This window comes from Mastomys coucha, unplaced genomic scaffold (assembly GCF_008632895.1).
Source record: "Mastomys coucha isolate ucsf_1 unplaced genomic scaffold, UCSF_Mcou_1 pScaffold22, whole genome shotgun sequence".
In the NCBI taxonomy this organism is placed as follows: domain Eukaryota; kingdom Metazoa; phylum Chordata; class Mammalia; order Rodentia; family Muridae; genus Mastomys; species Mastomys coucha.
In genome coordinates this window covers 101,536,518-101,548,629 of record NW_022196905.1, presented here as the reverse complement: position 1 = coordinate 101,548,629, position 12,112 = coordinate 101,536,518, and the positions used below count along the sequence as shown (strand labels likewise).

The 12,112-nt window shown below is 50.4% G+C and overlaps 1 protein-coding gene and 1 long non-coding RNA gene across 5 annotated transcripts in view; one reads left to right on the top strand and one right to left on the bottom strand.

The window, feature by feature from the left end:
- Positions 1–2,989: 2,989 nt before the first annotated feature.
- Positions 2,990–12,112, top strand: part of Dgkq (diacylglycerol kinase theta) — a 14,745-nt gene continuing 5,622 nt past the window's right edge. For 3 of the 4 annotated variants that reach the window (XR_004109437.1, XM_031337278.1, XM_031337276.1), the window contains exons 1-14: positions 2,990–3,346; positions 5,625–5,704; positions 7,366–7,465; positions 7,758–7,843; positions 7,917–8,042; positions 8,310–8,613; positions 8,696–8,796; positions 8,998–9,227; positions 9,309–9,399; positions 9,495–9,549; positions 9,760–9,821; positions 10,216–10,366; positions 10,795–10,833; positions 11,495–11,610. Coding sequence is in view for 3 of the 4 variants with exons in the window: in XM_031337278.1 (XP_031193138.1) it covers positions 3,094–3,346; positions 5,625–5,704; positions 7,366–7,465; positions 7,758–7,843; positions 7,917–8,042; positions 8,310–8,613; positions 8,696–8,796; positions 8,998–9,227; positions 9,309–9,399; positions 9,495–9,549; positions 9,760–9,821; positions 10,216–10,366; positions 10,795–10,833; positions 11,495–11,610 (1,794 nt within the window). In the remaining variant the exon portion in view is untranslated. The remainder of the gene's footprint in view (positions 3,347–5,624; positions 5,705–7,365; positions 7,466–7,757; positions 7,844–7,916; positions 8,043–8,309; positions 8,614–8,695; positions 8,797–8,997; positions 9,228–9,308; positions 9,400–9,494; positions 9,550–9,759; positions 9,822–10,215; positions 10,367–10,794; positions 10,834–11,494; positions 11,611–12,112) is intronic. The other variant, XM_031337277.1, reaches the window with a different exon arrangement.
- On the bottom strand, positions 5,777–8,639 carry LOC116068108. Its single transcript, XR_004109438.1, has 3 exons — positions 8,296–8,639; positions 7,128–7,210; positions 5,777–7,035 (listed from the first exon to the last, which is right to left on the bottom strand). It is a non-coding gene; the product is annotated as an uncharacterized LOC116068108 (long non-coding RNA).

The following is a 12,112-nucleotide window of genomic DNA, read 5'->3' as shown; positions in this document are numbered from 1 at the left end:
TGATCCTAGATATATATACCTCTACCATGCCCCAAATTGGCTAATTCCAGACAGAAAATGGAGTGCCTTTGATATGATGACCAACCACTTCAGAGCCCAGACTCACACAAAATGGGCATCCTTGTTCTAGAGCCCCAAGAAAGTGGATAGCAGAGCCTATCATGGAGCCCCAGTGGGTCATGCAGGCCATCAATCCTATAGTTCTTGCTCTACCTACTTATCCTTTGGGAACCCCAGTCAAGGCTTAGACACACAGCCCTGCTCTGTTCCAACCAAAACTGGGATTACCAGAGCCTGCTTGGCATATCAGATCTCTTTCCTAAGGAAGTATAGGTTTCCCATCTTTCCAGACAAGCTTTGCATGGCTACAGGCTACTTGACTAGAACCTGCCAGGATGTGAAAGTGAATGCTGGGCCAATGGCCAAGAGTTGGGAAAGCTAAAAAAGACCATGCGCCTTAGCATCTGGGAGAAGGTCAATTTCTTAGGACCCTGAGCTGTTGAGGGCATGTACCATCCTAGATATAGTCTGTAAAAAGACTAGCAAAGAGGAACAGAGGACCCCTAGAAAAACCACAGGTTCACAATGGCATCATTCACTAGGAAGCTAAAGAAGCCCCTTCCATGTGTGTGCCTAGTGGCCATAAAGGCCAGATTATCCTGAAACTGGAGTTGTAGATGGTTTTAAGCTGCTTTGCAGATTCTGGAAATCAAACCTGGGTCTTTTGTAAGAGCTGCAAGTTCTCTTAACCACTGAACCATCTCTCTAGTCCCGATGTTGCTACTTTTTTTTTTTTAAGATTATTTTATTTTATGTGTATGAGTACATTGTACCTGTACAGATGACTGTGAGCCATCATGTGTGTGGCTGCTGGGAATTGAACTCAGGACCTCTGCCGCCCTGCTCACTCCAGCCCTGCTCACTCCAGCCCCGCTCACTCCTGCCCTGCACACTCCGGCCCTGCTCACTCCTGCGTAATTCACTGTAGCTGTCTTTCAGATGCACCAGAAGAGGGTGTCAGATCTCATTACGGGTGATTGTGAGCAACCATGTGGTTGTTGGGTCCCAAACTCAGGACCTTCAGAAGAGCAGTCAGTGCTCTTACCCGCTGAGCCATCTCGCCAGCCCCCCGATGTTGCTACTTTAAAAATTATCTCTTCTTGGTGGCGCACGCCTTTAATCCCAGCACTTGGGAGGCAGAGGCAGGCGGATTTCTGAGTTCGAGGCCAGCCTGGTCTCCAGAGTGAGTTCCAGGACAGCCAGGGCTATACAGAGAAACCCTGTCTCGAAAAAAAAAAACCAAAAAAAAAAAAAAAATTATCTCTTCTTCTAACAATTTTGAAATGTCATTTTCCAAGGAGAAGGTAACTTAGTCCCTCTATGGCTGATTGAAACCCAAAAGTAGCTTATTCTCCAGCTGAGCTATTGTTTCCTTATTAGTGATAGGAGGGGAAATATTGCAAGATATTTAAGCATACTGTGAAGCCTGAGATTGTGTTATTTACTGAACAAACCTTTTTTTAGTTGTGATGTGGCTTAGCCCTTAGCACACTTCTTTAATCCCAAACATTGAAAGTAAAGTTAGTTTGTAGAAGGAAGCACCTATGTTTGAAAATGATGTTTAATTGAATGACAAAGTGTCAAATCAGAGAAAGATTTGACAAAATAGGACTGCCCACCTCTCACAAGAAGAGAGAGGAAAGGGAAGCTACTTAGGAAAGAGATGGGGCGGGGGGAGAAGAGGGGAATAGCAAGCAGGAAAGCAAGCAATTTTACTGGGGGAATTTTACAGGGAGAACAAGCTAGGCACAGGTAAAGACAGAATGAGCCAGAGAATGAGAAGGAGTTAGAAGATTAGAACAGATTGCTGCAGTTAGTTTGAGGTCAAGCAGAACAAAAATTCAGAGGCCAAGAGAGAAGCCAGACTGAATCTGTCAGCTTGGAGAGGAATTTGAGCTGGAACAGTTGATTTGACCAGCAGCAAGAGTTCATAAAGTATAAGAAAGGGTGAGTTTATTTGACAGTAAGTCTCAGAGACAGAAAACATTCTAGACCTAGATTAGATTGTTCAGAGGCTAGAAACTACCAGGACTTGTTAAGAAGACTACTAAGGAGGCTGGAGAGATGGCTCAGAGGTTTAGAACATTTGTTATTCTTGTAGAAGACCCTAGATCTATTCCCAGTACCCTCATGGCTGCTCACAAACATCTGTAACTGAAGTTCTAGGAAATCTAGTTCTCTTTTTTGACCTCCTCTGACACCAAGCACAGACAAAATGTGAGTAAATCAATCATACAGATAAAATAAAAAAAATATTTTTTAAAAGACAGAGCCTCTCTCTACATAGCCCCGGTTATCCTAGAACTCACTAGATAGACCAGGATATCCTCGAACTCAAAGAGCTCTCTTGTCGCTGTTTCCTTCCCGATGCACTGTGTGGCTACTGGGGATGGGCCAGAAGTCAGGAACTTTTTGGACCACTATTCCAGTAGTGTCTCCCCAATTCCAAAACAGGGTGGGCCTACAGAAGTAGGGCCCTTGAGGGCTGCTGACAATAGAGGCAGAATGACTCCGAGGTTCAAAGACCTAGGCATCTGGACAACACAAAGCTATGGATGTCCTTCCCTTGCATGCAGGTCCTCAAAGACCTGGGAACACACTGGGAAAAAGTGTTGCCATGGTGTGGGGGGTGGTGTGGGGGGTGGGAGAGATACGAGTACTGAGGGTTAAAGGAGCTTGTGGAAGTCCCGCTGAAGTGCTCAAGTAGCTATGAATGTTACCATATAGCGTCTCCTGTTTATACGAGCAAAGGCCTCACATATCCAGTATCCTGTGAGGGAAATCTAGTCCATTCCTTGTTTTGCTCATCTGGTCAGACCTTGGGCCACCATGCCTCTCTGTCTAGTCCAGAGGCCACGCCTTCGGCAGGACGGCACCGCCCCTCAGGAGGACCTCTCCAGTCTGGCCCTGCCCACGTGAGCCTGCGCGTTAGGTAGCGCAGTCGGAAGTCTGGAGCGGGCTCTGTCGAAGGCCCTCTTTACACCGCCGACTTGGCTTTAACGTGCACCTGGAGCTGGGGCGTTCGGGTTGTGGATGGCGGCGGCAGCCGAGCCCAGTGCCCCGACCTGGCCGGGAAGTGGTTCCCCACGTCTCGGCAGCCCGGCCGGCAGCCCTGTGCTGGGCATCTCGGGCCGCGCACGCCCGGGGTCAGGGCCGGAGTGGACTGGCAGAGCTATTGGCTCCTCAGCACCCGGTCACAGCTTTCGCAAGGTGACACTCACTAAGCCTACCTTCTGCCACCTCTGCTCGGACTTCATCTGGGGACTGGCCGGCTTCCTGTGCGATGGTGAGAGTCCACCCCACGTCCTATGGCCGCTCCCAGGAGCCGGTGCCCTCCTCCCCGGGACACTGCCCTGACCTTTGAGCTCTGTCTCTTGGCAGTGGGTGGGCTCAGAGACAGCCTCTTGTTTGAATAGGACCTTCTTAAAGAGGTGACACCTGCTTTTAAGGGCAGGAAGGAGTGATGCCCTAGGTCTGCCCTCTTTTGACCTGGGATCTCAGGATTTCCTAGTGGGAGGTGGAGACAGAGTCGCCATAGTGCACTGCTGTTGTTGGAATCCAACGGAGCTGTAAGAAGCAAGGTGTGTGTTGAGGCAGTTGTTGGGCCTGAGCATAGAGATATGAAGGTAGAACTGAGACTTGAGGCAATAGGGCTCCCACTGGTGTTCCTGTGTCTAGCTTCCTAAGTGACTGGGGCAGCAGAAGTGGCTGGTTGTAGGTCCTGGTCATTCTTGTCCCGAGTTCATGCTGATGCACAGAGGGACTTAATGCTGCTCTGCTCAGGTTCAACTGCTCGGAGAGCCAGACCCAGCCCTCTTTACAGTTGTGGCATGTCCCAACACAGCTCCCACCCAGCTGCCAAGCCGAGCAGGGCAGGGCAGAGGATGGCACCTCTTCCTCAACTCTCCAGGTAACCCAGTATTCAGGTATTCTTACTCTTGTGAAGAGGTAGCCCTGAGACTCAGATCTGTGAGGGACATCTGGGCCTTTGACAGTATGACTTGATCAGGGTCTGAAGGTGGGAGCAATGGATCTGTCCTATTCAAGGAACAGGATGCTCTGGGCAGGATCACCGAGGCCATAGCTTCTAACACAGGAGTGTCTTCTGCTAGTGGGAATAGCAAGGTTGTCATGCACTTCAGGGCTAGTAGTGACATTGGAGTGGTCACCTGTTTTTCTCTGTCAGATCAGAAATATTACACTGTTCTTCTTGCCCTCTTACAATATCAGAGTCCCACTGAGATGGAGGCTGTGACTGACACTTAGCTGCATGCTCTAGGTGCCAAAGTGGCCTAGGCAGGTTGGTCCTCTGACTCACTTTATGGCTGACAGTCGTAGAAGGCTTATAGCTTCAAGTCTAAGTCTAATCTCTGAAGGTGAAGGTAGTGGAGGTAGACTCACAGGTTGGAGGCTAGACCTAGGATCTCTGCAGAACTGAGAGATAATGAAAGTAGGACTTGAATCCAGGTACCCCTCACAGATATGACCCCTGTATCTAGGTCTGTGGAGTCAGGAAACCTAAGCAAAATCCTCACGTATAGCAGCCCCAGGAGTCTGTTACCCAGAAGATGGCACAGAGCCTCTTCTAAGCAGCATTGTTGTAGGTGTCCTCACAAGGAGATGGGCAGGGGCCTTCCACCTGCAGAAACATAGAAGGTCTCGGCCTACAGAGGAGGCAGCTGGCAAGACCTTCTAAGGTGGAACAAATTGAGTGCCTGGAAAGATTCCTGTTAGGTTATTACTTTGTCATCTGCTTTTCTCACCAGCCCTAGCTAGCTAGCATCCTTCGAGTAGAGCATCCCAGGGAAAACTTTTGTCTCCTTCTAGGAATGAGGTGTCTGGGGTGTTAGCAGGAGAGCAGCAGCAGCTGGGGCCCTCTGGATAGGCTGTGGCTTCTCAGGCTGTCTTAGTGGCCATGTCCCTTCATTTCTACAGCCTCTCATCAGTATCCCACCTGTGGAGCCCAGCCCAGGCCCCTCACTCCCTTGTCTTGTCCTGGATCTGTTATGTTACACGGGTTTCTGTCCCCTCTTGTGCATCTCCAAGTTTGTTTCACTGCTGAAGCTCTACTGTGCTGAGGTCTGGAAACAAGCCCCCCTTCCCAACCAGGTGTGTTTTGTATATCTTAAGCCCCTCCCACAGTTGTTTATGTGCACCCTGTCTTTGGGAACTCAGCTCTCTGCTCTGTTGGCCCCAGAGATAAGGGAGCTGAGTCAGTGTGAGAGGATTGGGCCACTCCCAAGACAGCAGAACACATTCATCCCCCACCATGGTCCTCCTGTGGCATCTGGCTCTTGAGGATGGTGTCACTGCCTCCAATCACAGGGGTGACATCTGCCACTAAGTGGCACAGGGATGGGTACCATGCTGACTGGCTCAGCTCACGAAATCCCCCAGTCAGCTCTGGCTCTGGCCTCTTTATGATGGGCTCTTAACCCTGTTATGGATTTCTGATTCCTTATGGTATGCTGACAAAGGCTGAGTCCTAGGACTTCTCACCTCTTAGGGCATACACAGGGCTGTTTAGCAAGGTGGGCTGACTGACACACCTCTCTTCCTTGCAGTCTGCAACTTCATGTCCCATGAGAAGTGTCTGAAGCAGGTGAAGACCCCATGCACAAGCATTGCACCAAGCCTAGTCCGGGTGAGTGTGGGGGCAGTACACATGGCTTTCAAGGGGTTAAGTGCTGACCTCTAGCTGTCCTTTGCATTATTCAGTTTATCCACATCATAGTTCTGCTCACAATCAAAAGGTAGGAGGTGTTGAAGAGCTGAGCACCTTGAGTGGATTTCTAGAGACAGAGAAAAGTCAGTGTCCAAGGGTGTATTCTTGTCTATGGAACACTCTGAATGAGGAAGCCAGAGGAACACAGATCAGAGGTTCCAGGTTAGGAAGAGGATGTAGCTGCAAACGAGGAGTCCTGGAGTCTGGGTACTTTACTTGGACTGCATGCACTCTCAGTGCTCTGGCTGTGACACTGACTAGTTTTGTAAGTTGTTAACACTGGAAAATACGTAAAGAGCACAGGGGGTCTCTAGATTGCCTCTTACAAGTGCACATAAACCTTTAGAGGTTATAACATAACAGGTTTTTGTAAAAGCCTCAGAGCCTTGGAGTGGAGCATGTTTGGCCATTGACCTTCCTCCACAGGGCTCTGGAGAGAGCAGTGAGGCTCCTAGCAGGTAGAGAGACTTCCTTTCTGATACTGGTGAGAGCAACATAGCCAGACACAGCTTAAACAGGTGAGCAAAGTGAACTCACCTCCCATCAGCTGCATTCACAAAGCCAGATCACTGGTAGCTCAGCTGCTCCGAACTTGTACTTGCCTGCACTAATAGGTGGGGCTTGCCTCCCAGCAGTGGAGGGCACTACTAAGTGGGGCCCCTCTCCCAGCAGTGGAGGACAGGAGGCAAGTAAATGAGGGTGTGGGGATGAGGCACCACAGTAAGCAGCAGTTGACACTGATGACTGCTCTGAACACTGTCAGCTTTTGCTTTAACATTGCTGCTTGGTGGATACTTGATTACTAGGTGTGAGTACAAAGGGATCCAAGGAGGCTGGCTGCTGTCTTAGGAAGCTATCCTTGCCAGAGTGTTGCCCTTGTGGACGAACATGAACATGTTGAGGTGGTACTCTTTTAAAACAATCTCAATGCCTACTTATTTATACTTGTGATGAGAAGAAATACTAATATGATTTCAAATACACTCAGAGGATATACTTAGAAATCATCTTCTGTTCTGACATACATACCACCCTTCTAGTGTGCAGTTTTTTTTTTTCTGCTTATTGAATGTGCTTTAAGTCTTGGGCTAAGGACCAATCAAGTTAAGACCTGATCCTTATGATCTGTTTTCATAGGAAGGTAACTTGCCATCACATGTTCACAGTCACTGTGCCTTCAAGAGGGTGAATCTGAGGGGTGTTGGAAGCTCCTGAATCTAATAAGACAGGTGCCTGGTAGTCTTGCTGGCCTGTGGAGTGAGGAATTGGTATCAGGTGGACTTCTTTTACCTGTGCTTACAATACTGCAGATGTGAAGTTACAGACCCTTTTCTCTGCTCACCTGTCCCACAATCAGCCAGGCTAGCCCCAGTCCAGGTCTCATGGTAGTATAGCTGGATTGAAGTAGGCACTCCCAAGCAGGATCTGAGTTGCAGATTTGTGAAGGTAAAGGAAGAAGAAAGGTGATTCTCTCTATCCAAGCAGTTAACAACAGGTGATTCTGGGCCATTTCACAGGGCTACCAGGAATAAGGGTGCAGGACCAGGCAGGCTTAAATCAGGATTGCTCTATTCCTATAGGTCCCTGTAGCCCACTGCTTTGGTTCCCTTGGTCTCTACAAGCGCAAGTTCTGTGTGGTCTGCCGCAAGAGCCTGGAGGTACCTGCATTCCGCTGTGAAGGTACCATTGGGCCCTTGGCCCCCTTGGAATTGAGCTCCTCTCCCAAGGAGCTGGTCTCTGCTACCCCAGGTAGCCCAGCCCTCCTCTACCTGTGGTTTGTCAAAGGCATGGGTGGTAGGCTCAGGCTGACTTTGGGGGCTCCAACAGTATGAGCCTACCAGTCAGGAAGCAATTATGCTAAAAGAAGCTGGTTCAGGATGGCAGGGGTTAGGGTTACAGCCGGCCCAAGCTAAGAGGTCAGTGTGGAGGGCAGGGGTGTGGCAAGAGGCCCCTAACCTTGCCCACCCTCCAGTGTGTGAGCTGCACGTTCACCCCGACTGTGTACCCTTCGCCTGCAGCGACTGTCGTCAGTGCCACCAGGATGGACAGCAGGAGTATGTGAGTGTACTAGCGCTGGGGTAGGTTTGGTAAGGGTAGGCTGGCTGAGCTTCTGACCACCCCCCATCCCCAGGACACGTATCACCACCACTGGAGGGAGGGGAACCTTCCTTCTGGTGCACGATGTGAGGTCTGTAGGAAGACTTGTGGCTCCTCGGATGTGCTGGCTGGTGTACGCTGCGAGTGGTGTGGTGTACAGGTGGGCATGGGAATGGGATGAGTGGGGCCCTGAGTATGGGACAAAAGAGAGGTGAAGCCATCAGGTAGGGGTGGGTTCTGTGATGGGGTATGTGAAGAGAGAGGGCAAAGGTTCTTCTTTTTCAAGTTGTCTGCATCCTACTGTTTTCTGGGTTATGGAGTAGCACCTCTGGCTTCATGCACCGTCTAGGTGGGTGCTTGGCCTAGTAGACATAGCACTGGTCAGCTTTCTGCCCAGGGTACCAGACTTATACCTTTGCCCTATCAGGCTCACTCAGTGTGCTCCACAGCACTCACACCTGAGTGTACATTTGGACGTCTACGCTCCATGGTACTGCCTCCTTCGAGTGTGCGCTTGTTGTCCCGAAACTTCAGCAAGATGCACTGCTTCCGAATCCCTGAGACCATGGTCCTGGAGTTTGGTGAGGCAGAGATGGGACTGGGGTATACCCTGGATGGTCCAGGCAGTGAGTATAAGGGCTTTGTCTGTCCTTCAGGTGATGGGGATGATGGCCTAGATGGGAGTGCTGCTATAGGCACAGGCAGAGAGGTGCTGACAGCTACAGAATCCAGTAAGTGTCCCACTTAACTGTCACTCTGTCCCTCCTAGTTCCAGAGCCCCCCAAGATTCTCAACTGCTCCCCTCTTGCCTAGCCAAACAGACTCTGAAGATCTTTGATGGCAACGACTCCATGAGGAAAAATCAGTTTCGTCTGGTTACGGTTTCCCGCCTGGCTCGGAATGAGGAAGTGATGGTAAGAGTAAACCTATACACAGAGGTATGGTACACATTACCATAACTGGAGCCCTCTTCTTACCATTCCTTCATATGGGGTCCCATTTCTCAGCTAGCTTCCCTATACCTACCTTCCTCCTTCTCCCATCCCCTTAACCTAGCTCTCCATACCAGCTCCCCTGTTCACCTGGCCTTCTATACGTGGCTCTACCCTCTACAGGAGGCAGCACTCCGGGCCTACTATATCAGTGAGGACCCTAAGGACTTCCAGCTGCAGGCACTGCCCCTGACCTTACTGTCTGGCAATGCCCAGGCTCTGAGGAAGGCTGGGACCACTGAGGAGGAGGCTAGTAAAGGCTCTGGGCCCCAGGATTCCATGCCTGAGGCCTGGGTCATCAGGTCTCTGCCTCGTACTCAAGAGATCCTGAAGATCTACCCTGGCTGGCTCAAGTAAGACTCAAAGCACAGGATTTGTTGAGGGAAGGGTAGAGCGAGAATCCAGAACCTGCACTTTGAGCCTGCTCCCCACAGGGTAGGTGTAGCCTATGTGTCCATCCATGTGAACTCCCAGAGTACAGCGCGGTCTGTGGTTCAAGAGGTTCTCCCTCTGTTTGGACAACAGGTATGTATCCTGTCTATTCCCAACCAACTTTGGGGTCCTATGGATATGAGGGAGGGTTCTGTTCTAGGCCTGATATTATCACCCATGCTGGATAGGTTGAGGATCAGGAGAGATTCCAGCTGGTTGAGGTGCTCATGAGCAGCAGACAAGGTAAGTGGACTGTATTTCTCAGGTCCTTTTGTGTAGTAGGCTTGGGCCTGCTGCCCTAGAAGGCCTACCAGGACACTGGGACTAGACCATGCCCTTCTGAGCGGCCTCACCTAGATTCACCTGTATCCCCACGTGCCCCAGAGACTTAGAGCAGCTATTTGTGGAAGGGAAGATCCTAGTGCTGACATGTTGTGTCCCTCAATCCTACAGTCCAACGGACAGTGCTGGCAGATGAAGAACCTCTGCTAGACCGACTCTGGGACATCCGACAGGTCAGTGGGTGTAGACACCACTCCCAGGGAACTTCCAGCCCTTAGCCATAGCCTGTAGAAGAATAGAATCAAGGCTATTCACTCACCTACCATCTCTAGACAGGCATCTCTTCTCAGACACCATATCCTCCCCAAGTAGCAGCTGATATCCTTGCTTGGCAGTCACTCACCTGCCATCGCTAGACAGGCATCTCTTCTCAGACACCATATCCTCCCCAAGTAGCAGCTGATATCCTTGCTTGGCAGTACCTTCTGTAACATTTCACCTATTTCTAGCTGGGAGGCCTTGAGTCTCAAGAGTCTCCAAGTTAGTTCCATGAAGAGCTAAGTGGGGATTTGGAGGAGCGTTGCTGGCACTGCTGCCTAGCATTCCCCATTCCTGTTCTTCCTGCAGACATCTGTGCGCCAGGTGAGCCAGACGCGGTTCTGCGTGGCCGAGACCAGGGCCATGGTCCCACATGTCTCCCTGTTCGTGGGTGGCTTGCCACCTGGCTTGTCCCCCCAGGATTACAGCAACCTGCTGCATGAAGCCATGGCCACCAAAGGTGTGACCTTGGGCTATGCTATCCAGGGCTCTGGCTGGGAAAGGGTCCTGACTGGCCAGTGGGACTATGGTGCCAAGCCTAAGTTCTTCTGCCTCCTCATGCACCATCTGAAGGCCAAGCTCAGTTCCCACTCCAGGCCAGCCAATACGGCCTTCACTGTGGGGCTTCTGCTTCCCCCCTTGTTTCCTAAACTATTTAGTCTATGCTTCTTCTGGGGAAATCCTTGTACATTCAGGAGTCAGGGACCTTGTTTGGGAACGGGGTATAGATAATTCCCATGGGGCTGACCCCAAAGGATGGGACAGGGCTACTTGGGTGTGCTGTGCTGTGCTCTGGATGTGCATGCCCTTAGGAGGGAGGCTGACCCCAGCTTGGGAGGTCAGGCCTGGGCCTCAGGATTCTACTCTGACTGCATCCTGTCTATGCAGCTGCTGTGGTGTCTGTGAGTCACGTCTACGCCTTACAAGGTGAGCTGGTAGATGCTCTTGGAGTGGAATAGAAGAGCCCTTTACTTCCTTCTCTTGATCCATGTGCCTGGAATCATCCCTTAGTTTTGTTTCTTGGTTCACAACTGGTGCTTTTGTTACAGTGTGGCTGAGATTAGCCTTTTCCCTAATCTTTGTCCTTTCTGTGGGCCTGCCTCTTTTACTGGGATGGATGGTTTCAGAACTGTCAGTCTTCTTGGCATGTGAACCCAGGACACTCAGAGAGCATGCAGTGCTCACAGTATTAGATTTGAGTATGAAGATGGCTGGTCAGGGAGACTAGCTTCATTACCCACGGCTGGATCTTGAGTTCAGCTTGCTTTCTGTAGGAATACTTTGCTGGAAGAGTGGCCCCTTACTCTGGATGTCACCTGTAGTCAGCTGGTATGAGCTGGCTGTGGTTAGAGCTGAGGCTCTCCCTAGGTGCCTGGTTGGCATATCACACAAGAAAGGCTTTGTGGCTGTGACATCTTGGGGGAGGATTTCATAGAACAGACCCTGGCCTGAATATCTTTTGGGTGGGGTAGACAAGATACATCCTTCTCTGGGTACCCAGGGGCAAGACACACAGGACACCTGACTGGATTCCTTGTGGGTGGGATGCATAGGACATCTACCTTGAGCTTTGGCCCACCTGTGGCAGGTGCAGTAATTCTGGATGTCACCTGCTTCGCGGAGGCTGAGCGGCTATACATGCTGGCCAGGGACACAGCAGTGCATGGCCGGCCACTGACTGCATTGGTGCTTCCAGATGTGCTGGTGAGTAGGTAGGACTCTGAGGCCAGCTTACTGCCCCAGGACCATGTCCTCACTGCCAGATAGCTGCTATGTGCCACGTCAGCTTACCTTACAACAGCCCAAAATGGACATGACTAACCAATTTACATCATAGTTAGAGGTCATAGTCAGTGCTTGTCCATGGTTTTGACAAGATGACTGGGACCAAGGCTGGTTTCACATTATGAACCGTGAATTTATAAACTATTGGGATCACAAGACACCCACCCCACTTAAGGTCAGAGTATGATGTGACCCTGTATTAACATCCTGCCAGGCCAGGCCCCAACCTTTACACAGGTAGCCATGTACCTAGGGTTATTTTTGGCCAGTAGGTGGGGCTTCCTGACTTGAAATACCACTCTTAGAACCTGGCAATGGCTGGGAAGAGGTACACGGAGGGCAGCAGAGGACAGAGAATTTCTTTTTCTTTTTCTTTTTTTTTTTTGTCATATTCCTTAAAATTTATTAAATATTATAACAA